The sequence below is a fragment of the Protopterus annectens genome, chromosome 15.part0, assembly GCF_019279795.1.
Source record: "Protopterus annectens isolate FY-2018-M chromosome 15.part0, PAN1.0, whole genome shotgun sequence".
Taxonomy (NCBI): domain Eukaryota; kingdom Metazoa; phylum Chordata; order Ceratodontiformes; family Protopteridae; genus Protopterus; species Protopterus annectens.
Window position 1 is genome coordinate 237,607,897 of NC_056749.1, and position 26,072 is coordinate 237,633,968.

A 26,072-nucleotide genomic window follows, 5' to 3' on the forward strand; every position below is an offset into this window, starting at 1 on the left:
CAGCGAGATTAGTTTGTGGTCAGATCTCACCAGTGAGGGGTACACCTCCGGTGTTGAACATTGTGCTCCCATGTTCGTGATGATGAGATCAAGTATGTTGTCTCCTCTTGTGGGGATGGTGACTAGTTGTTCCATGGCATTTGAGTTTATGAATTCCAGGAACTTTTGGGCTAGGGTGTTTGGGCTTGAGTAGTGTTCCCAGTCTATATTAGGGTAATTGAAGTCACCTAGTATGATGGTGTTTGGTGATACATTTATCCCCTCTAGTGTTTTCAGGAAGGCCATGTGAGGTTCCTGAGTTTGTGAGGGTGGCCTGTAACATGCTACAATTTGCAGAGCAGTCTTGCCTATGGTTAATTGCACCTGGATGGTCTCCGATGCATCGTGCGTTGCCACCAGTCTTGAGGTGTGGGTGTCCTTGATGAATATGGATACCCCTCCTCCTTTCTTGGTGTTGTCCGGATTTTGGGGCCGGAACGCATGATATGAGGTAAAACCTGATAGCGCTGGGGTGCTCTCGGGAACCTTGAACCAGGTTTCTGTCACAGCACAGACATCGATGTTCTCCATACTGAGAAGGGCCTCGAGTGCATGCATTTTGAGATTTAGACTTCTGGCATTGAGCAGCATTACCCTTAGTTTTTTTCCTTTTTTGTGTTCTAGGGTGGTAGGTTTAGAATTTGAGCCTGGCCACAAAAAGGCACTATGGGGGTGGCAAGAGCCTTTGCCAATATCCGGCATCCCAGGGGTGACAGGTGCAAGCCGTCCCTTGCGAAGCAGCGTGGCTTGTCCAGCATGTCATCCCAGGCAGACAGACACTGGATCCCCTTTGAATGACACCAGTGTTTAAGCCAATTGTTAAAGCTGATCATCTTATCTCTGTATTGTGGCATCATTCTTGGTGAAGGTAGGATACTGCTCAAGGTCAGGGTCATACCTGCCTGGGCTACATAATCAGAGAGCTCCTCAATGTCTCTTTTCATGTAGTCCAAGGAGGTACATCTCAGGTCGTTTACACCAGCGTGGACAATGACTGAGTCATATTTGTACCTGCTGTTGAGAGACTTGAGTGCTTGCGTTATGTGGCGGATTCTAGCGCCCGACAGGCAGCTTACTGTGACCTTCTCCTTACTCAGTCTGGTGAGCGGGTTGTCAGTGTGTCTGACTATGGAGTCACCAATGACTAGTGTGTCTGGCATTGTGTTTGGCCTTAAGGGCTGTGACGGTTTGACACTCTGACTGTGAGGTCTATGTGTTGCAGGTGTTGTGTTTTGAGGTGGTGGTTGTTTGGGTGTCTGCTTTGGTGGCCTCTGCTGTTTTGGTAAATTTGTGATCAGAGCCTCCGAGTATGTCTTTGTGTGTTTATGTGTATGATTTGAGGTTGTAATGGTACTATGTGAGACTGGGTCTATAGTGTGTGTGGTAACCTTCTCCTCCTGACTGGTCTTGCCAGTCCTATGTTGAGAGAGCTCAGCCTCCAGTTTGGCCGTATAGTTGCATCTCTCGCATGTATTTGTGTTTTGTGGGAGGAGGAGAGGGTTGTCTGTGTACATGAGGCAATTGTAACATTGCCTCAATATTCCCAGGTTCACCAGCTGAGCAGGAGAGGACACTAGCAACTGATCCCTCGACATGCTAGAAGGAATAGACAAAAAAGCTTTAAAAAAGATTTCGGGGGGACGTGAGTGACCTAGAAATGGGTGTTGCCTTTTTGGGGTACTATCTATGACAAGAGTGCCGTATCAAGGTAATAAGTACTGTAGGAGCAAGTGCTAAATTTAACAGATAGAGAATAGTCTACTTGGAGTCAAGTAGAGATGATCTTTTTAATTATAGGATACGCTGATTAGATCAGTAGTATAGTTCGAGGAAGGTAGTTTTAAGGGAAAATTTGAAGAGTGGACTTTAGGTAGCCCGAATAGATTAAACCTGCTTAACCGGCGCTGCCCTAGTGTGCAACAGTGGCAGCTCCGAGCTAAATCGCACTAAATCGCGCAAACGCGCGTTTACCGCGTTTTATACCAGGGGGCTGGAAAAAGCTAGAAACTGGCCCAAAACGACCAATAAACTGCTAGTTACTGGCTGAAACCTCACAAAACTGGACAAAAGGCAGCTCAATGCTTCCCACTCCCACTGGTAAGCAAGGTAACTTCCTCTCCCCCAAATAAGGCAAGGAAACAGTACACAGGAACTACAACCAAAGCCCAGGAATCAGCAACTGTATCTTATTTTGCAGCTCTTTATTTTTAGATAATATGCCCCTAGTCTTCATTGGACCCGCGGTAGTGGTCCTGAGGTAGCGTTGTCATCTCACAGCAAGACGGTGTCATGTTCGATTCTCAGCTAGAGCGTCTTCTGTGTGGAGGCATGCGTGAATGGGCTTGCCTTCATTAAAGGTTGCGCGTCAGGGCTGGTAACTCGGCATGTAAAAATCCACTACCAAACATTAGCGGACCGGAGTTCCGCTGTGGCGACCCCTAACCGGGATAAGCCGAAAGACACAACAACATGCCCCTAGTCTTCATTGGCAGGAAATGAGAGTTTTATATCTCATGTTAATTTGTATTGTCAGTGCAGGGACATTCATTTAATTGGTATGTGTGGTGATAAAACTCACAACCTTCTGATCTTCTGGCATCAAGCACATCTGTGCATTCTGCTGAGGCACTGACATTAACAGCTAAACTTTGTACATACATGGCTGGCAAAGAGCATGGCCTCATCCTATGACAGCAAAGTAAGAGGTAGGCAAGCTTCTGTGGAAGGGTTGGTTAAAACACAGATTCCATTCTCAAAATCCATACCCACATAGTTGTTATTGTTAACAATAATTCAAATTTAGTACTTTAATTAATACAGAATGCATTTATTATGTAAATATTTGCTACAGTTGAGTGACTCAGTGTTTTTTTTCTGTTGTTTCTAGATAATCTTCTATATCCATGCTGATTATTGGATTGTGTTGGGATCTGTCTATTAAGTCTGTTTATTGCTTGGAATACAATGAAATAAACCCTAGAGTAACCCTCATGCTTTGGCCAAATGTTGATTGATTTGTCATTCTCGGAATTTGAGCAAATGATGATCAGCTTAGTACCCTACTCTTTTGTAAATGCGTATGGTATTGGTACTCTTGATTCAGAATTTAACTAAATAGAAAATGAATTTAACTTTGGAACTGTAGACAGGGAACATATAATGACTGTCTGTGGGCAGATAAATTGACCTTATTAAAGGAATCTTTGCATGCATATTGTAACATAACACTGTGGTTCCATCAGATAAATAACCAACAGGTAAGGGAAACAGGACAGAGTAAAGGACTTTTGTATGAGACAGAGCTAAATTCTGGGTTTGGGGAGTATTTGACTAAAAAAAGTAACATTTACATAGGAGAGTATAGTAATGGGAGCTGGTCCCTTTAAGGCAGAATACCTTATTTTCCTGTGTTGAGTCAGCCACTATATTTTGCCTATTTTGTCCTGGTCTGGCTAATTCCAATATGGCATGAGTCATTTGAGACAATCCAGAGAAGTCAGAAATACATGTGGGAGGATTTTTTGTTTGTTTTACTAAAGCAAGACTACCTGTGGCTTGAGCAGTTGGCTTCCAGGTGGAGTCCTATGAGAGGTCTATATTTGTCAGTGGAAGGCCCAGTAATGGAAAAACCTGGAGGCTGCCTGGCCAGAGACAGTCTGGTAAACAGACTCTTGATTCTTTCATAGAAGTCTTAGTGGTGTGAGAAGACAAGGTATAAAGGCCACACACTGCATGTCTGTGAGCACCTCTTTTAATTTTATTATGCTGAGTTTTAGCTTCTGGAGAGGAACTTTGATGCTAAAAGTGAAATGTCAGCACTAAGAGAAACAATGTGTGCCTGCATTAAGTATTGCTGCTAACATGGCACAAGGAATAAACTTTTTATTTTTTTTTCTGTAAGCATTTTATGTTGTATAATTTTTATATTTTAGTTCCATTTTGGTGAAGACAGACTGTGTGTTGCACAACTGTTTTGTGAAGAATTTGGGTGTGCTTATTTCCTGTAATTTCACAATATGTATACTTAATTAGCTGTTATTAACTGTCACATAGATTTAATACCTGTGACATTACAACATGCATTCATTAGATAAATATTACCACCCTGTAACAGTATCATGCTTGTCTACTATTAGTTAACTTAGTTTGAATTATTCCCTGTTGGAGTCAGTTTTATTGATATGCTTTGAAAAAAAAGGTGCAGAAAAGGCAGGTTACTCAGGTTCCAAGTGGGGAATGCAGTTCAGAGTTACCTCTCTAATGAGAAGAGGCTGCACATCAATGGTCATAGTGGAAGCAAAGGGACCCACAAGAAACAATAGAGCACCTCAGCATTTGTAGAATTACATGGGCTGAAACGGCAGGAGCCCTTTCAATAGTCACATAGCTGGGGAAGAGCCCCTCAAACAATGTTTATTTATTCATTGACATTCGATGACTGGGAATGTCGGTCTGGGTAGGAGTGCATTTTCAGAGGGGTACAATAAAGATAAGCTCCAAAGTAATATAAAACATTTTAAGAACAATAATTTTACAGTCTTCAAAAATAATACAAAAAACACATACAGTTTAAATAATTATAACAAATTAGACATCACAGGGAAACATTGGTTAAGAATAGATACAAGTTATATGGCAATGATTTAATACAAGTTTATAAAGAAATTAAAGGTAAGCTAGTATAATACAAACAGGAATTGCAATCTGAAGTGAGAGGAAAGCAGGCTTATGGTATATTTAGAGAGAAAGCCATGACAGAGAAAATGATAGAAGTAAGAAAGTGAGTGAACAAGGGAGAGTATGGAGGTATAAGATATGAATAGGTACTTGTTCACATTTAGGGATATTGTTTATCCTGGTGTTGAGCAAGACAGTGACAGATTTTGACTAGGAAGTATTTCAGAATGGTTTTGAAGGATGGAAGGGAGGGTATTGACCTCATATATGGAGGTAAGGAGTTCCAGGTCTTAGCAACATATGAGTATAGACAATGCCCAGCAGATTTGATGGGTTTGTGGACATTCAGGAATTTTTGGTCAATGGATCATAATGACTGGCTGGGAACATAGCTGTGTAGAATGGTATTTAGTGCTAGACAAGCAGATAAATGCTGGATAATTTTAATGGTGGTAAGTTCAGTACATGTTAGTTGAGGGTACAGTTCTAACCAATTTAGTTTTTTTTAGTATTATACAGTGGTAGGTTCTGAAAGTGCTATTCGCTACAAATTTAGCGACTTTGTTATAGCATCGTTCAAGTTTTGATTTTGTAATGCCTGGAGGTTAGTAAGGATGGAAGCTCCATAAAGAATTGTGGGGAAGAGATAAGTAGTGGCAAGTGTAGTTTTAATTGCATTGGTGATCAAGTTTTTAGATCTCTAAAGCATCCCTAGTTTTTGAATAGATTTCCTTATGCAATTTTGTATATGCTAGTCGAATTTAATAATTTGCTATGAGAAGTGATTTCAATGGCTGTATTATCAAGAGAGAGGACTTTACATTTTGTTTTTCATGAGAGAGGGATTTGGGGGAAAAACATAGTAGTTGTTTCTTCTTTTTTTGAGTTGAGTATCAGTTATGTATTACAAAGCCATATTTCAGTTGCTGTTAAAGTTTCCAGAGTAATTATTTTGTTGATGTGCCATGGTGTCAGATGTACAAATGCATGTAGATTTATTAGGGAGGCCTGTTATGTGGACATGTGGAGGATGTTATTAAGAATATTAAAGAGGAGGGCCCAAGGACAGACCTTTAACTATTTAAAAAAAAGTTGTTGTCACTGTGATAGAGAGAGAGAGAGAACCCTGAATGTGACCCAGGTGACCTTGGTTCAGCTAGGGAGCCTGGTATTTGAGGAGTTAATGGAGGAGGATAGGAAAGGTAATGGCATTATACCAGCTTTCCTATCCCAGGTGGAGAGGACCTTAAGCAGGGATTGCAGCCATAGTGGTAACACCAGGGGGTATGCATGCCATACTTGCAAATACCAGGGATATGCAGTGACAGACATCATCAGACATAATGGAGTTAATGTCATTGCATATTGGGTGTTGGGATAATTAAAAGGTAGGGCATATAAATAAAAAAAATCCTATGTCTAGGAGTACAATGCTGCACTGGGATGCATCCATCTCATCTCATCTGTGGCAACAAAAGAGTTTTGTTTTAGGTCCAGGGGGTGGAGCAGGAGTGACTCTCAGCATCTGCGATCAAGAAGAAGCACACTTGGCAACAGAGAAATAAATATTTTAAAAATGCTCATTTCATTGTCTTTCTGCCATCTATTTTATGTGTAGAAGGATCAGAGGCTATGCCATACAGTGATCCACCTGCATTATAGAATTTACTTGCAGAGGTTGAGGGATAAAACAAAAAATAAGTGAAAAGAATGAAAATTAGAAAAATGTTTTAAATGCAGCTACTATTAACTTACATCTTTTTGAAACTATTTCCAAAATATAGGAGGGGTGGAGCAAAAGTTTGAGAAAAACAAGAATTTCAAGTATTTAACAGGTGGTATTACATGGGCCAAGATGTGTCAGGGAGCTCAGAAGGGAAAATATAACAAAGGAGGGTAGATTTTTTAAAAAAATTATGATAATATTTTGCTTGGAAGATGGGACTTCATTACTAGGAGTTCAGAGTGAATTTACATATTATTCCCCAAGATACAAAAACAGGGCTAGGCTAGACAGAATTTATATTTCACAGGAACATGTGCATTTAACCCAATAACTATTTCAGATCATGCATCAATAATAACTCATATAAAAACACAGGGTAATAAAATAAAATAAAATGAGACACTGGCACTTTGCCACCTGTTGAATAGAGAGGAATTTAAGAAATTTGTAGTGGAAACTATTCAGGAGTTATTAGAAAATATATACATTTCTTCTGAAAATATAGCTAGGGAGTGGGATAAAATTAAAGTGGAGTTTAAAATAGGGTGGAAATAAAAGAAAGGGAGATATGGTTAATACGTAACAAGAATTATTTAGAGGGACTGACAAATGTTAAAGTATTGCAAAATAGGGGGATCTCACAGAACAAGAAGAGGAGCAACTGCAGAATGCTAAACAGAAAATAAGGGATTTCCTCAATAATATGCATGAGTATAAAAAGATTGCTGTTAAGCAACTGTTTATTGATAATAACTTTAGAGCAAAAAAACTTTTAGCACAACTCAGGCAACAGAAAATAGAAAGTACTGTCACCGAGCTTAGGGAGAATATAACAAGGAAGATAACAAGGGATCCTGTAGAGCTAGTAGAAGTATTTTGGAAATTCTATGAAAGTCTGTATAAAGCAGAGGAATATGGAAATCAAGAAAATGAATAAATGGAAATATATATGAAAGAATTAAATATGCCAATGTTAGAGGTAGAGGAGGCCAATTACTAACAGGTAAGATAGGAGGAGACAAGATACAAATGGTGATGTATAACCAATCTACAGAAACGTCCCCAGGAACAGATGGTATTCCTGTGGAAGTTTGGAAGCTAGGAGGGAAAAAAATGAATAAAGATCTGGAAGGTTTTGTTTAACGGTATTTTAAGAGAAGAAGTACCAACATCCTGTAAGATAACAATGGTAGCTGTAATACCTAAAGAGGGTAAAGATCCAACAAATCCAGCTTCATTCAGTATTCATTTCATTACTAAAGCATGTTTATAGAGTGTTTATGTCTATAATGGCTACAAATGGCAAAAGTGATGCCAAAATTGGTAGATATGGATCAATGTGTTTTTTTGGAGGAGAAACAAACATTTAACAACATTAACAGAGCACTGATGATCCAGAGGGAAGCGGAGTGTAAGAAAATACCATTGTTGGTGGGTCTTGATGCAGAGAAAGCATGTGACAGAGTAAGCTGTGACTTTATGAGCAGAGGAATGAAGCATTTGCATTCCCTGATAAAATTATAAGGTTGATTAGGAGGATATATGAGGGATCAGAGGCAAACATTAAAGTGGCTGGGGTCCTTTCTGATAATCTCTACTTGAGCAGAGGAACCAGGCAGGGGTGTCCTCTCTCCCCTTTGTTATTTGCATTATATTTGGAAACACTGGCAAAGAAAATAAGGGACTCAAAAATTCAAGGATAAAATTGGTATGGTACTCAAGAAAAGTTGGGTCTATTTGCAAATGGCATTATTTTATACCTGGCAAAATCAGAAAGGGCCATTACAGTGCTGTGGAACATACTAAGAGAGTTTCATATCTTTTCAGTATACAAAATTAATGAAACTGAAACAAAGGCAATAGCAGTAAATTATGTACCCACATACGGATTAGTTCAGCAATATCCATGCTTATGGGGACATGATAAAATTAAGTATTTAGGAGTATGGATTAAAATGATTTCAGTGTGGCAGTTAAGGGTATGTGGAAAGAGACTAAACAAAAGATAATACAAAAATTGAAAAAATGGAAAGCTCTGTTATATGGATATCGATAGCAAGATACAAGCAGTTAAAATGTTTTAGTCCCTTTAATCTTATACACAGGTCAGGCATATTTTTATCTACCAGAGGAGAAGTTGTAGATAGCAATTAATAAAGAGCTGAAGGATTTTATATGGGAGGGGAAAACAGCAAAGGTGTAGTGGGATAAGCTTATTCATACAATAGAAGAGGGCAGATTGGGATTACCTGATTTGAAGACGTATTTCAGAGCAATGCAGTTAATGATCCTATACATAGCACAAGCAGAAAACTATCATTCAAAGTGGAAATAGGTTATGATGAAATGGGGGAAACTCAAGAAACATGGAGACACTGGGATTTTGGATGCAGACCTTTAAGGTGAATAACAATAATCGTACAGAATATTATATTCATAAAGTAGCAGAAATATTCTAAGAACTAAGCCAACATGGGACTGGAGAGGTTCGCATAATGGTTAAGGTTATAAATTGAATTGTCTAATATTAAGAAGTGGTGGTTTCGCGACTTTTTGTGGCTCTTTGGAAAATAATGGTTAAGGTGTTCGCCCCACAGACACATTGTACAGGGTTCGATTCTCATAGGGTGCAATTGGCTAGGCTTAAAAAAATGGCCCACAAGGGCAGTTAGCCTAGTACTAATCTATGAACCTATGAGAAAGGAGATTTTGCTGATTGGGTTGATTGCAATTAGGAACACAGACAATAGGCAAGATGGGTCTGGAATTTATTGGAGAAAACTGGCAAAGGAACCAAGGCATTGGGAGCAAATAACTAGAGAGGGAACATTAATAGAATGGGAAGATGCAAGAACTTATTTGGACTGCAGGTTTGAGATTGCCTTCCCTATCAAGGATTGATATCAGAGTATAGCCAAAGAGAAGGAAATATGGTGGTCCTAAATGAAAGACCAGCAGTGTTAGTGTTTTTAGTAGAATCTAGAATAGAAGTTGCCACTAAGAAAGGAATAATTATTAGGGCATATAAAATATCGTATGATAACGATAAGAATCGACCAGAGGAAGTTAAAAAGGATTGGGAAGGGAGATTGGATAAGCAATTCACAAAGAAACAATGGGGGATATGTGTAGGTCTTCTAAATATGCAAGAAAGTCTAGAAAATTTAGGATCTTTGCTTGGAAGTGTTTATATGGGTATGTTTATACCCCAAGTCGACTCCAAATAATTTTTCCTCATGTAGGCAGCAAATGTTGGAGGTGTGATGGGGAAGAAAGATGTAACTGGAAAGATATTTTCTGGAAGTGTAATAAGTTGGCAGACTTTAAAGATTCCCTGCAGACTGCTCTGTTGGAGATGCTGGGTGAGCAAATTGGTGTATCTAAGGAAATTATTTTTTGAGCTATGATACATAATTACAATTGCCTAGCATTAGTAAGGTCTTGCTGAGTCTAAGTACAATGGCTGCCAAAAAAGCAATTACTAGAAAATGGAAATCAAAGTCTAAACTAACTATACAAGAAGTAGCAAAAATAGGAACAGAAATAAAACAACTGGAACTGGGATCTTTAGAAAAGGGTAAGAGCAAATTACATAGGAAAATGGGAAGTGTGGGATTGATGCATACAGAGGAGGAACAAGGAATATATTATAAGTGATGTATTATGTTTTTAGCTACAGTTGTGTTGGCATTGTTTGTAGTGTCTAATGTTTGCAACTGAGGTTATGTCGTTATGGTTTATTTTTATTTATATAAGTGTAAGATTACCTATGGCCTACATGATAATGTAATAAAGATGTTTCTTGTTTAAAGAAAAGAAAATACCGGGAAGGAATTAAATAATGTTGGGGATATACTAAAGTAATCTGACACCTTTCTGTGATCTACAGCTCATCAGACTGGAAGCAAAATAAGCAGACTAGCTGGACCAAGTGGTCCTTGCCCACCATCAAATATTTGGAGATCGAACAGTTTTGAGATTAACCTTCTTAGCAATTTTTGTATGGATAGAAATATCCCTGCAGAAATCTGTCAGCAAATCAGTAAATGGCTGCTTTTCCATTAATACATTAGATCATCCATCGCACAATACTAAAGGCAGTAGAATTAAGGCCAAACTTTCAGAACATTTTGTTACAAGACCAGCATTTAGTTATAAGCAAAATGAAAGAGAGCATAGTAAATGTATGTCATTAATTAAGGCAAATCTGATTGTGTCCTGCGTGATCCCTGTACTGATGGAGCTACAGAAAATTATGCAGGCTTTGATTTAAGTGTGCTTTTAACTGTTTTCCAGAAGGCATCTTATATCTTGGGTTATTTCAGAGAGAACAGCCTCATCATTTGTAATGAATGCTTGGGGAGTTGCACGGTCTCCAGCAACTCAGTACTTCTGAAATAGTTAGGATATGAACTAGCTCAGTGAGTTCATCTTTTCTAGAGTAATGGTCTGCATTTAGTACCCCCCCCCCCCACACACACATTTTTATGGTTTATACCGGGGAAACCTTACATGAAATCATTACTGAAAGCAAGTGTGAGTCACTTTTTTCTCAGCTAAGTGAACTGCTTAATCAAGTATATATGTCATTGACACTAGCTTCAACAAAAATTGTGATTTGAACATCATTTGTCCATTTTTGCAGAGGATGACTTTTAGTCTAGGGTGGACTAGACAGGCTAATATTAAGGTGAAGATGGATTTAATGTATAGAGTTCTGTGCTTCTGAATGCTCCAAGAGTGAACGGAGCAGAATTAAATACATGAAGTTGAGCCAAAGGTGGTAGTTAAAGGAGATCTGCCTGAAAGTAAACTGTGACAATCGACACTGGACACAGGCCCAGCCTTATTTAATGTATTCATCTCTGACTTTATGCTAACATTGAAAACTTGATTAGTCTCTTAGTATATTATACCAAAGCTGGGTGAATAGGGTTCAATGTGGTAGAAGTTTATGAGGGGTATGGGGCAGGGAGCAATATGTAGCAATTCTACTTTAGTCCTTTAAAGCACACAGTGATGTACTGCGAAATGACAATCCATGGGTGAGATAGGCAGACTAAAATGCCTACAAAAGGAAAAGATTTGGGGATTATCATTACAGAAAACACCAAAAACAATAGAATCAGTGACACCTGATAGCTGTAACTAGGAAGCAAATATTATAGTTTATACCTAGGGGTGTAGCATCCCGTAATAGGGACGTGATGGTGCCCTTCCTTCTATCACTCTCAATGTCACATCTAGAACACTGCATACAGTTTTGGAGGCATTATTAGATAGGGTACAGATAAAAATCTGCTGGAGTGATGTGGGACATTGAGGTACTGACATATGAACATGGGATCTGGGAGCTCAAACTCTTTTTTCAAAACAAAGGAAGAGACTCAAAAGTAATAATATTGATCTAGAAAGATTCGATCGGGAAAGTATGCTGAGATTAGACTATGTATGAAGGTCATTGTTCTAGTTTAATGTGAACAATAGGAAATACTATTTTACTGACTGGATGATAAACTGGTAGAGACAATTGCCTGTCTTGTTGTTATTTGCAAACACATTTCAGAGTTTGAAAAGTGCCTGGGACACTTGAAGAGCAGATATAAAAGGAAGTGTGGCTACCTTAGACCAGCTACAACACTTGGTTTAACATGCTGTACTAAAAATATCCTTCTGGTAGCAATTTTTTGTTACCTTAATGGGGTGAAAAGAGTTCAGTCACAGGGAAAAAGAATCAAGAAAGATAAAAAAGCAAGTATATTTCAGATTAAATGAAGCACAAACATATTTCTAACCTAAGGCAGTAATAAAATGCCTTAGGGCATTGTGAGAAAGCAAGAGAAATTAGTGGATTCAAGAACATAAGTGAAATAAAGAATACAATGGATCAAAATAAGGGATTTCTGATGAGTGTTAAGGTTTCTAAACACTTTAGTAACTAAGGCATGAGAATATTCAGTAGCCAAGGAAACTGGTAGGTGGTTTGGAGTAAATCACTTTCACTTGGCATCTGATTCTATGTTTCTGACACAGACATAGGTTACCATTTAACAGTTTCCTCAGAACTAACAGGGAGGATTCCTTATTGTTCTTTAGACTTCTATATCAAACCTTACAATAAAAATGATGTTTCACAGACTGGAGTTTACCTGCATGAAATGGGTGTTTTTTCTGTGATATTTAAGATTTAAGAACAAAATACTTATTTTAATCATCAAATAAAAATGTGAAAAATGCACACATTACCTTTTATCTGTGGAGATGATGGTAAATGTTTTAGGCTCATCTTTTTGCAAAGAAGGTGAGCTGGATATTTTCTTGGTTTCATCTTTGCTGGAACAGAAATGGTTACACTGAGTATTACATTATGTTATTAATACACTATTACAAAGCGTCTAGATCAAGTTATCGAAATTTTACTACATCGAATCAATAATTGTCAAACTTTATTGATCGAAGTAGTAAAATTTAGAATAACGTAAAAAAAAATAAATCACTACAAAAAATAACTAACTAGCGCAGGCAGGAGGCAAGCCCTCCTGCACCCCCCCACCCCCCTACTTAAATATACTAACTCCGAGACCGCACTACATTAAGATAAATGGAAATCTCCCCCTTACGGAGATTTCCATTTACCTGCGCAATGTTCTGGACTTTCGACATTGTTGTGGCGACAATATCATATTCGATATTGTCGGCTTATGACAATGTGAACTAGACCCATTACAAAGGATGTCTACTCATCATTATTTACAAGACACACGTTTCTCTGACTCAGTAAGTGACAGACACCCTTTAGTCACTTGTAGCACTGATCCTTGATCACTTATTACAGAATGGTGTGAATTATGCATCAGAAAACAATCAATCACTGCTCTTAAATACAGAATTCTGCATGACATTGTAACTTATGGAAAACTAAAATCTGTGCTGAAGACAGAAAAGTATAGTCACAATGAAACAAAGCTGCTTATGTTACATAGCAAGAAAGAGTAAACAAGTATGTGCCATGTTTTTTCCTCGCTAAGTATCACTTTCAAATATTAAGTAAATTAAAACATATTCTTTTCAGTATCACTTTCAAACATTAAGTAAATTAAAATGCATTGTTTTCTTGTATCACTTTCAAACATTAAGTAAATTGTCAACTCTGTGGTACAGAGGGATGGATCCCTGAATGTGGCCCAGGGGGTCTATATTACTATATTGAATGGTAATAATACCGATCACTCATATGAGTGAATATTCACAAGAACAAACTTGTGTTTTTGGGGTCATGGTACAGTGAGGATTGGAATATTTGCCCTTTCCTCACTGTAGTGCGACCCCGGAGTTGGAATATATATTTAGCAGGGGGTGTGGGGGGCATAGTCCCCACAATAGGAAGTTTGTTCTCATGAATATTCGCTCATATGAGCGTTCGGCATTATTACCATTCAATAGGGTAATACAGACCCGGCCCAGGTAACCTGGGTTTGAATAGTCAGACTGGTAACTAAGGAGTCTACTGGAGGGGTGATAAATGCTACTGTTACTATTGGCTTACCTATATTGGGAGGATGGAGCGGTCTTAAACACAGGACAATAGCCTTCAGTGGTGAAATTGGGGTGTATCTTTCTTACCTTATAATACTGGGGCACACATTGACAGATGTTTTCAGCCTTAATGGACTTATGTAATTGTACATCAGGTGCAGGGACTGGGAATGTGTAGGGAATAAAATACAAATTCCCTTAGCAAATGATTATAACACTGTACTGGGATGCCGCAGTATCATTTCTGACCATAAGAAAATACTCCATTAAGTCTGGGGGGTCAAGTATGATTCACTGCATCCAAGATTGATGAGAGCCAGTTGATAACTGCACAGGGGCCAATAACAGAGAACAGAATAACATATTATTTCTTCTATTAATATTCAAGAGCCACTTAAATAAAAAAAAGAATATAGAAGCAGCAAAAACGCTGAAAATGTTATTAAAATTATCAACAGGTGCCCAATGTGTACAAGTGGTATCATCTGATCAGGGTTTGCTGAAAACAAGTCTGTGTAGACAACCAACTACATCTAGTGTGCTAATAACTTTTTTAAGTTTTTATCAGTCTTTAGTAAAGCACTTGCAGTATAGAAGCAATGGATGTTCACATACAGAAAGTTCAAACAATACTACAGGACCCCAAAACTCAGATTAACAACAAAATATTAGTACTCATTTAACTTGGTTGTACATTTTAACTTAACAAGTATCAGGAGAGATAAAAGTAATATAATACATATAAAATATCCCTGGAATAATATGGATGATTGTAATTATTTTTATTCTGAATAAATCTTATTCACTTAGGTGGGTTTGTATTTTCTTTACCATACTGTAAATTTTTGGTGAAATAAAGAATATGGAAAATTCTAGGAATAGCCCAATGTTTCAAACTGGCATCCAGAAGTTTAATTATGAATAATACTCTTCTATGCCTCTAGTAACCTAAGTGTCCAGAACCTATGGTCTCAGGCTGGTAAATGTTTAAAATTTCCAGACTAGCATTGCCAAGTCCCGTAATCTGAAGATCAAATCAGATCAAATCAATGAAAATCCAGGTGTACAGATATAATTTCTGAGATTGCAATTTTATCAGAATATTCCCTTTTCACCAAGATATGACAGTCTTTGATTTTTGTATATATATCTATGTATCTATCTATATATATGTATATATATATATATATATATATATATATATATATATATACACACACACACACACACACACACACACACACACACACACACACACACACACACACACACACATCTATACGTTTGTTGGGGGTTTGTTGGGCTTTCCTCCGCATCTGGGATGCAGGGGATCTTTCCCCTTGTAACAAAAAAGTTTAAAGCAGAAGACCAATCTATGATATTCACTCTTCCCCTGTATTTTCTTTTTTTTTCAGTCTCATGACTCTGCAATGCGAGTCTCAAGATTACAACAGAGAGCCTCTCAGGTCTGATGACACAATTACAGGCCTTGGCCTAAGGTGCTGTGGTGCTAAGTGTACATTAAATCATTCTTGTGTTAGAACACTGTGTCTTTATGGCCCGTCTATAAATAGCACAGAATCCAGTACACAAGTGCATTTCTTCCCAGTCATGTTCCACCAGGTATCTCTATCGTAATAATAGCCATTTGTTAACCAGGTAGGCCCACTGGACACATAGTCCCTTTTCAAGGGTAAGCTGGGTGCAATGTCTGGTTAAGTGACTTGCTCAAACTCTCACAGAAATGATGAAGATTCTCTGAAGAACTACAGAGAGTCATTGGGTGATAGCCAATTAAGCACTGCTCTTGTAGTCTCCTACAAGACTGAATATTCTGAACAGCACTTAGGTGAATGTGCACAAACAATTGAATTTGCCTTTCTCCACCTGTCAACCTACTTATTTACTGTTACAGATTTCAGCCTATGGCACTCAACTGGGTGCTTGTGAGCATCCCCACCCTTACCCATGGCCTCTTCTGAAGGGCAACACCTGAGTACAGGAAAGACTACCAACTGCTTTAGAACCACTGCTGTATGAAGAGATGAGATCACCTATGGCTAGCTTTTATTGTTTAACCTCCTACATAAGTTCTGACTTTTATCCCAACAGAGGGGTGAATTCCACATCCCTCGAGCCAGTTTCCATTGCCAGCATATAGCTCATTGTAATCCACGTCTCGTATTCTTGCCACACAGCTTGCATCACAACTGATCTCCAACCTTCACTATGTGGGTGTAGATCCTACATAATTGCTCAATGTAATATTTTTGAGGGGATAGGCAATATGCATCACCTCATTCGGTACTTGACAAGGTGGGGTTCCCTGCTGTAATTATAAGGACTGCAATTGTGATCCTCAACATTAAGGGACTACTACAGTGACTATTGGGAAATCACATATTATGTCCCCACTTCAGTGCACAATGTCCCTAGAGTTAAAATTTAGAATTTAGAATTTGTGGGGTGTGTGAAAGGTATGGCTCCAGCATCAAGGTGTGCTGTGGGGGCTTGAACCATCTATAAGTGAGTTTCATATTTCACTGTTTAATTGGTGAAATCAAATTTTATTTTTCACTATCAAGTCTTACAGCTGTGATAGAGAACATGTCAAATGATCCTCATAGGAGCACAAATCTCCAAATGAGAACTCGGAGGATCACAGAGCCATGCAAGCCCTTCTGCAATGATAGGTCCAAGAGGTTGGAGGAACACCTGCTCAAAAAGTAGAAATAATGACACTGAGAGAGGCTTGTTTTTCGTTGTCAGCTTCCCAGTTGTTTCACCAATCAGTGTCTTCATTCTCTCTTGCTCACACACTTTATCCATTCCTCAACCCTTAACCAGACACCTTCCTTTAACACTCACCATTTTGCTATGTTGTATGGATTGTTTTGAACATTTTTGCTTTATACACTATTTTTTAAGCAGAAAATCTTCCGAAATAATGTCCATCATCCATTTAGAATCTGTCATTGCATGTTGTTCAACAACAGAAGTTTTATAAGTGTAGTTCAACACTTACCCTGGTTTTTAAAATATCTTTCCACGAAATGCTTTCTAGTTTCACTGTACCATGCAGTATTGTGATAAAGGAACCTAAGTCTCAGTAGAAGAAGAGGAAATTTCCTACTGTCTTAGTCAAATTCCTGTTCATTCATTGATACACCATACCTTTTTCATAAGTAGTGAAATAAACCAGTAATACTACTAATATTTATTAATAATAATAATAATAATAATAACAACAATAATAATAATACTATCAATAATAATAACAATAATAATAATAATTACTTTTTCTCAGGAAGGGTGGTTATTAAAGTTTTTGCATCACCTGCAGCCACAGTAGATTGCTTCTTGCTGTCATCTTTGCTGAAAAGTAGAATGTATAAAGGAGCAAATTAAGATATGTGGGCATTTGTACCATTAGCTAGACTCAGCCACTTTCAGTAATTATACATCTTTCTAGCATATAACCATATTCTACATCCATGATATAGTATACATACATACAGATACACCATTGCAATACATATGCTTCTAACTTGATGTCCATGTATCAAAGCACACAAAAACATTATCACAATAAATGTGCACTTTTATTTGAATGGTATAAAGGTTTATTTGTGCAGTTACTGTCTAATTAATGCATTATCATTTGATCACCTTTTCATACCTCTAACCAGCTTTGTCTGTACCCATTGTTTAAATCACCAGTTTACATAATTACTTTTATTAGAACATGCAATAAACAAAAATTATATTTAGCATCTGTGCCCTCTTCTTTTGCTCAGTCATTTACATTTTATGGTATCCAGATATAATTAAGTACCATGCCTTCATAGTATTTTTGTATTACCTCTCCTAGCATATATGTGTTACTATTGGCTTTCCCTATTTAGTGTATTTTTTTATTTTCAAGTATAAAATGTAGTTTGCCATCTGACTTCATCATAATACATTCACTCTCCATAACATGATAAGATCAGATGCATGTAAGTCGTATATTTTAGCAAAAACCTATGGCTAAGTGTGGGTAATACTTGTTTTACCCACTGTTAGTGACTGTGGATAAAACAAGCATAGTGGGTTCTGAAATGGGTATTTGCTGCAAATTTAGCCACTTAATTATTATTAATTATTAATATTATTCAAGTTTTGCTTTTTGTGCTGCCTGGGAGTTTGTAAAGATGGGAACACCATAAAGTAGTGAGGGGAGGAGGTAAGTAGTGGCAAGTGTAGTCTTAGTTAAGTTGAGGAGAATGCTTTTGGCTCTATATCATCATCCATTATTATCCATAATGATTTGCTATGAGAAGTGATTTCAGTGACTGCATTATTAGCAGAGAGGATTTTAAATTCTGTGTTTTTTTTTTATGAGAGAAGGATTCAGGGGAACAAGAAGTAGCTTCTTTTTATGGGGGGGATAAGCATGAGTTGAAAAATGAAATGTTAGCAAGAAGACTGGAGGGGAAAGCTAAACAAAGTTACTGTATGTAGACAATGTGGCATTACAAGCAGACTGTGACCAGAACTTCAGCAAATGTTAGTGGAATGGAGCGTGGAACTGAAGGCACAAGGAATGGAAGTGAATACAAACAAGATAGTTGTCATGGCAGCAAATGGGGGGAATCAGAAGAAGCTGAACACTGAGATACTAGGGAAAAAGTGGAACAGGTTGACAGCTTCAAAGATATGGAAAGGGTGGATGAGAAGAAGGGAAGTTTAAATGAGGAGGTCAAAGCTAGAGGCAGAGGGACTGTAGCCATCTGGCTCAGAATGTCATGAGTAGCATGTGATAGAAGAATACCAAAGAAGCTGAAAAGTATGAGCTACAAAATAGTTATGCAACCAGTATTTCTGTATGATACAGAACCCTGGGTAGTGAAGCAGAGGAAGCACGAAGTGATGGAAATGAAGTTCGTGAGAAACATGATAGTATGCATACTCTCAAGGTATAAAATTGGTTTGAAACAGAAAATAATGCATCCATAACAGAAAACATAACAGTAAAATAAGAAATTCACTGAAAATTTCAAATGTGATAATAAAGATAGTCATACTATCATTAGATATGAGGAAGGGACTATGTGGAGAAATATCTAGTTAATATAACAGTTATGTAATATGTGATGGTCCCTACTCCTGGCCAGTAATCTAGGAGCCTCAATCCTTACCACTGACACTGGTGAGGGATGGCCACTAGGAGCAAAAATGGATACATACATAGTATTTTCAGATGCAGCTGTCTACACCAAGCACAATTTCCCTTAAGAGCACACAGGCAGCACACTTCAGACCTGGGGCTGGACTCTCTTTCTCTCTCCAGGCCCCAAACAAGACTTCACACTGACCACTTTGGATCTCTGTATCCCGGTTCCAAGTAGCTGATACACACACACACCTTACTCATACTCTCACTTCTTCCCCCTTTAATAATAGCACTCCTTATAACCTCCTACTATCACACCTTCCCAACCCAACTAAACATTCTACCTCTTCAATTCCTACCTACCAAAACCATCACATCAACATTACTTCCACACCTAGCTATCTTTTACCTAAATATCATAGGACGACCCACATAAAATATGTTCACCTAAATCCTAGAAGGCTACCCCTTACTCAAAGTAAATATACAAACACTGCATATCTAACCCTACTACTCTCCCTAATCAATGGTGATATTCACCCAAACCCAGGTCCAATTATCTCCTCTATAAATCAGAACTTTAACCAAAACCCCACAGCTAGCCCCCTACCTAAAAACATAACAATTCACTCTCAATAGCTAACCTCAACATACGTAGCATTAATAACAAAACAACACAGCTCCATGCTCTCTTAGAATTCTATTCCTTTGATATTATTTGTCTAACACAAACCTGGTTAAAACCTTCAACAAAAGACACTGAAGTCACCCCTCCTGGCTATAATATCTTGCATCTTGAAGGCTATCAAAAAAAGGTGGTGGAGTAGCTATCTTATTTAAATCTAGCCTTCAAATAACCACTTTCCACCAAAAACCTCCTCAGGACTCTAATGCTGAAATTCTTATTACCAAACTCAAACTAAACTCTGTCAAATCTATCTTTATTATCTGCATCTATGTCCCCCCAGGAAATAATATTTATACCGTCGAAAACATCCTATGTTGGCTATCTCTAAACTTACCCCAAGAAACAATCATCCTAGGTGACTTAAACATTGATTGGCAATCTTGCAGCAACAAACACCCTACTAGCCATATTAATCTTTATGGGTTTTCACAAAGTATCACCTCCCCCACTAGAATAAATAAGACTAACAAAAAAGAAAGTACCCTAGATTGGATACTCACCAACAATCAACCCCATACTTATGAAACAGGAACCTTCCCTGATGATATAAGTGATCACTTACTAACCTACATTATCAGGCTCAAAACCAACCCACCTACCCAAAACATAATTTCAACAATCAGAGCCAAAAAAAACTTCAACTTGGAGCTATTTCAAAGTGAACTGAATGCATGTAACTGGTCCCCCTTAAAACACCTTTCTCTCGATGAAGCTGTAGATTTCTTTAATGCTAAGTTTCTAGCCATACGTAACTACCATGCCCCCACTCGCTCTATTAGAATTAGAACTAAATCTGCCCCTTGGCTCTCAAAAGAAACTAAGCAAAAAATTAATTTCAGAAATAAAATCTGGAACAAATCTCGCTTAACTAAAAACACAACAGATTACCAGCACTACAAACAACTGAGAAATGAGACCAAAAAAGCAATAATGACTGATAAAAAAAAACTATTACCTGAAATCTCAGCAAACTCGCCAAAATAACCCACAAAAGTTCTGAGCAAACATAAATCAGTTACTACAGCCAAGTAAACCTATCACACCCACCCACAAGGCTCTGACATAAACAATCCCAACCAAATTGCTAATGACTTTAATTCCTTTTTCACCTAAACAATTCAAACTCTAGCCAGTCAACTCTCTAGTAAAAACAGAACTATATCTAACTGCAACTTAAACCCACCTCCCCCATTTCTGTTCCAACCTGCCCCAACAACTTACATTCTCTCCCTTATCAAAAAACTCAAACCATGTACTCCCTCTGCTGACCTACTATCCGCAGAATACTTGCAATTAGCAGCCATATCCATAGCCTACCCAATTTCCATACTGATCAACAGAACCATCAGTGAGGGATATGTCCCTAAACTTTGTAAAGTCTCCCATATTATCCCACTTCATAAGGGTGGAAATTCTACTGAAATCTCAAACTACCGCCCTATAGCCCTACTCTCTCCCTTATCCAAGATTATGGAAAGATGTATACACAAGCAACTGCTTGACCATCTTCTCCAAAATAACTTGCTCTCTAATACCCAACATGGTTTTAGACCTTCCCACAGTACCACCACTGCCCTCCTCTCCTTTACAGACACAATCAACAAAAATCGTAACCATAACACCCTTTCCTCTGCACTTTTCTTAGACCTGTCCAAGGCTTTTGACATGGTCAACCACCAAATACTCATACACATTCTTCAATCTATGTCACTTGAAATCCGACCTATTAACTGGTTCAAATCCTACTTAAATAACAGACATCAAGCAGTACTCTGGAACTCCACTCTATCTTCCCAGCTACCTGTTAACATTGGTGCCCCCCAATGGTCCATACTGGGTCCCCTCCTGTTTTCTTTATTTATCAATGACCTCCACCAAGTAGTTCCCCAAGCTACGTGCATACAATATGCAGACGACTCTACACTCATTTGCTCAGCCACATCTGTATCAGATCTTCACTCCCTTACACAACACATATTTAATTCTGTAGAAGAATGGTTTTCACAACACTGTCTCCTACTTAACCCAAAAAAAACTAAACTACTTCTCTTTACACCTTCCAGTAAATCTCCCCATATAGACTTTACAATAACATCTAAAAATGGCACACCTATATCACAAGATCCTACTACCAAACTACTAGGCATTACCATTGACAACAACCTTAACTTCGATACCCATATATGCAACATTTTGAAAACTATTAATAAAAAATAGGCTCTTTTTACAGAATCAAACCTTTCCTCACACCAGAATCTAGAATAACTGTTGCCCACTCCCACCTTATTTCTCCCCTTCTCTATGCCTCACCCATATTTACTAACTTGTCAAAAAGAATCTTTTGAAATTAGAAAACTCCTACCACAACATAACCAGATTTGCTACAGATAACCCTTTCAGAACCCACCACTGTACTAATCTATAGCAACTAGGCTGGCTTGAATTTCAGCAGCAACTAAAAATTAATCAACTAGCCATAGCCCATCAAGTTCTTTATCAACCTGACAAAACACCTATACTATCTACTCTTATTTACCCCTACCATAACCTAAAGTCCCTTAGATCCGCACACAAACTTCTTGCAAATATTGACAAAGCAAACAACAAGGCTGGAGATTCCCTTTTTTCTAACACTGTTGGAAAACACTGGAACCTGCTTCCCTCTGAGCTTTCTACTATTCCCTCAAAATCTCTCTTTAAAAAGAGGCTTAAGCTCTACCTCAAATCACAATGGCTGTGCCCCTGTACTAATCCTGACTAACTCTAGCTCTTGACACTTGACTAAAAGCTGTACCTTAAAACCCAAAATCTACTTCTCATTTACATCCACTGACCTATTTCTCCTTCCTACTATCTTTATATATTATGTTCCTCTTAATTTCCTTTATCCTCTATTACTGTACATTATGCTAGTATTCCCTCAGAATGTCACTTGTAACAATATTTTTGTCACAATATTTTTACCATTTATGTTATAATGACTGCATTTTTACATTTTATAACTATGTCTCCAGTTATAATGCTTTCTTTTACTCTGTTATTTTCATGTATATCTTTAATGTAAATTAATTTTAAACTTTGGAGCTTATCTCCCCGGGCCTCTACTGAAAATGGACATATATCCAGCTAGACTACCCAGGTCAACAAATGTAAAATAAATAAATAAAAATAAATAAAAATATTTAATTTTCACACACACGCACCTGGGAAAGGCTGGCACAGATTTACCTGTTGCATCCCCTTTGCCCAGACTATAAGGTAATTACATTGCCACCAGTCAAGGGTACCCATTTATGCTGAGTAAATGAATATTAATACAAATCGTAGAGATTGACCAAAGCACCACAGTGTCACTAAAATAAGCATAAGCGCTCTTCAGATGTTAAATGTATTCTCTAAAAGGCCAGTCACAATGAAAGGTATAGAAATATTTAATAATAAATGATAATATGAGAATACTGAATATCTAGTTATAATAAACACCAGAGTTTCAATCACAGGAGATATAAAAAACAACACAGTTGGATAGATTCACACAGGTGCAGAAACATAATACTTAACTAATCTCACTATATTTTCCTGACTGACTAAAGAATTACTGTTCCCTAGTTAAGTTACTTACTACAGCAAGGCAAGATGAGGTGTGTGGATGTGTGAGATATCTGTGAGAGATCTTTCCTGTCAGGTTCCAAAAAACAAAATGCTGCTGTGAGAGTTTTGAAATTATCTCTCACTAATATCTAAAGAATCATTTCTTTGCTAGCTATAGAATGATATCACATCTGGTCACCTGACTCTGGTACAATACACACTTTGCTAAGCTTTGTTGCAGCATCTGAAAGTTATAAACTAATTTCAAAAACTTCCACTGTTGCAGGGTAGCAATTAGTTCACCCCTAAGGACAATACAGAAAGAATCCTAGTCCTGGTTTTCCAGACATTTGTGTCTCTGGAAGCAATCAGATCTGTAAGATAAAATCGTTATGGCCTAAACCAACCCATTTAATTTCTATCCTACTTTTCAAAATTAGCTGGACTAAGATTAACCTGTTCCCTTTCAGAACTCTCTGTTAAAAGATATACATTTAATCAGTTATTACAATACTGCCTGACATATATCTATATCTCTTTTATGTCCAGTAGGACCTAATGTTGATGCATTTTTAGCACAAGCAACTTTACAAATACATTTTAACACAAGTATCTGTACAAATCAGTGTGATGGTCAAATGATATAAAATTCTTTACAAAACTCCACCTAGCTATGCTGGCATATGTTACACGTGCACTGCCCCAATTTCCCTGGCACAGAAGGCATTAACTTATATCATCACATAGTACACTGAACACTATGATTACACTCCAAAATTGGGAAAAAGCACTCCTAAGTGCTGTTAAGATTGGGTCTCATACTAGAGGTTAACACTGGAGAGTCTGTGTCTGCCTGCTATCTGTTTGACAGGGCAAAGTGATTTACCATCTCTCTAAGCCATTAAAGCACTTTGCACTCTTACATTCTTTGCACAAGAATTCTGGACAAAGTCAACCATAATGGGGAGGACAAAGGATCAAAATGACAGACATATATTAAATATTTATTTTATAAACTTAATACATTGCCAAAAAGATGTTATATTAACATGCATTTTCCAAATGAAATGAAGTCAAACACTCAAATTTATATCTTTATTTAATGATTATAACCCTTAATAATTTGCCAAAAAATCACAAATTTTGTTAAGAACACACCAAAATATGAGGTAAAAAAATCTATGAAATTCTTAACAGTTGAAATGTATGTGGTCTTACACTTTCTCTCTCGCTCTCTTTTTTTTTTTTTTTTTTTTTTGTTTACTGATAGTACAGATAAAGCTCCAGGCACCACAAAGAATTATGATAGGGTCTCCAATCATAACTCTCTGCTGTGTGTCCTTAACATAGACATCAAGATTCACCATACATGCTTTATTCGGTGGGTGAATTTCTTGGCATCCCTGTGTCCAACACGTAATAAGCTTGTTATGATCGGAGACAGGATCATGCTCCTCTGCATCTGTGACTGAATGGCTCTATCATGCTCAAATGCTAGATTAAAATTCATTGCCTGGAAATTCCCTAGAGTTTTTTTTTTCAGATTTAACCTTTTTAAGCATTTCAACTTCCAGTTTAATTTCCTCATTATACCTCAGTACCTCACAAGACATATATACACAGAGAGAGAGGGAGGGAAGGTAATGCAACTGAGACACTGGTGTACACACTCAATATAGGTTATTCTTTACAAAAAACGCCAAATGCAGCTTCTTCTGCTTAACCTAAAGTGTTGTGGTCTTTAAACAAAATAACACAGTAACTTCAATACAGTTTGAGTAGTACAAATTAGAGTCCTTTCACTCAGCGTTTCTTTCTCTGCAGTCAATTCTCTTCCTTCCTTCTTTCTTCTACTTAAGCAAGGATGAATGCTCTCTGCTCTGGACTTTCCTTAATCCTTTCTTATACCTCAGTCATTTGTTCAAGAATTACTCCACTCAGGCTGTTTTCTTAAAGACACAGGCCAATATATCAGATCACACTTTAGTTAAAGCACTATTGTTATAATTTACAAGTGCTGCTATATACACATTTGTATAAATTCAGCATGTCATCATATATATTATATGAATAGCATACTGTTATTTGTTGACATACCATGTATTTCAACAAGTTTATCAGGGGATGAATTTGGTTGTGATTTAAATTTTGTCATCCATGTGTTGAAGTATGCTGTGAGATCACATGGTATTGAGGATTAGAGAAATATCCCCACTGTTGTGCAATCTGTAAGCCATACCTATCTATCTATCTATCTATCTATCTATCTATCTATCTATCTATCTATCTATCTATCTATCTTTCTATCTATCTAGTGAGGGTATGGGGATGCAAGGGGCTTGCCACCCTGCAAAATTCCTGATTTTTCTGATATGGTTAGGAAAGTCCATGTATTTATTGGTGATTATCAGTCTGCTTAATGGTTGTCAGTATTAGTGTAAGTTGATCAGTAATCATGCATTCCATCTACTACAGGCTATTGGGGGAAATCTATGCCTAGCATACAAGGCATTGTCAGACCCCACTCTGATGGACTTTCTGCATATCTACAAAACAAACAGCACTAGAATTATCGGTTCTAAAGACATAAACCATGCCTGTGATATAAATAAGACCTGCTGGAGAGACATGGATGTATACCAGAGACTAACATGTCTCTG

The 26,072-nt window shown here is 37.6% G+C and overlaps 1 protein-coding gene across 10 annotated transcripts in view; it reads right to left on the reverse strand.

The window, feature by feature from the left end:
- LOC122790166 (serine-rich adhesin for platelets-like) overlaps positions 1–26,072 on the reverse strand; it is a 475,884-nt gene that overhangs the window by 237,208 nt on the left and 212,604 nt on the right. For all 10 annotated transcript variants that reach the window (XM_044057773.1, XM_044057769.1, XM_044057768.1 and 7 more), the window contains 2 exons: positions 17,276–17,353; positions 12,689–12,775 (listed from right to left, as the gene is read on the reverse strand). In XM_044057773.1, coding sequence (XP_043913708.1) covers positions 12,689–12,775; positions 17,276–17,353 — 165 coding nt within the window. The remainder of the gene's footprint in view (positions 1–12,688; positions 12,776–17,275; positions 17,354–26,072) is intronic.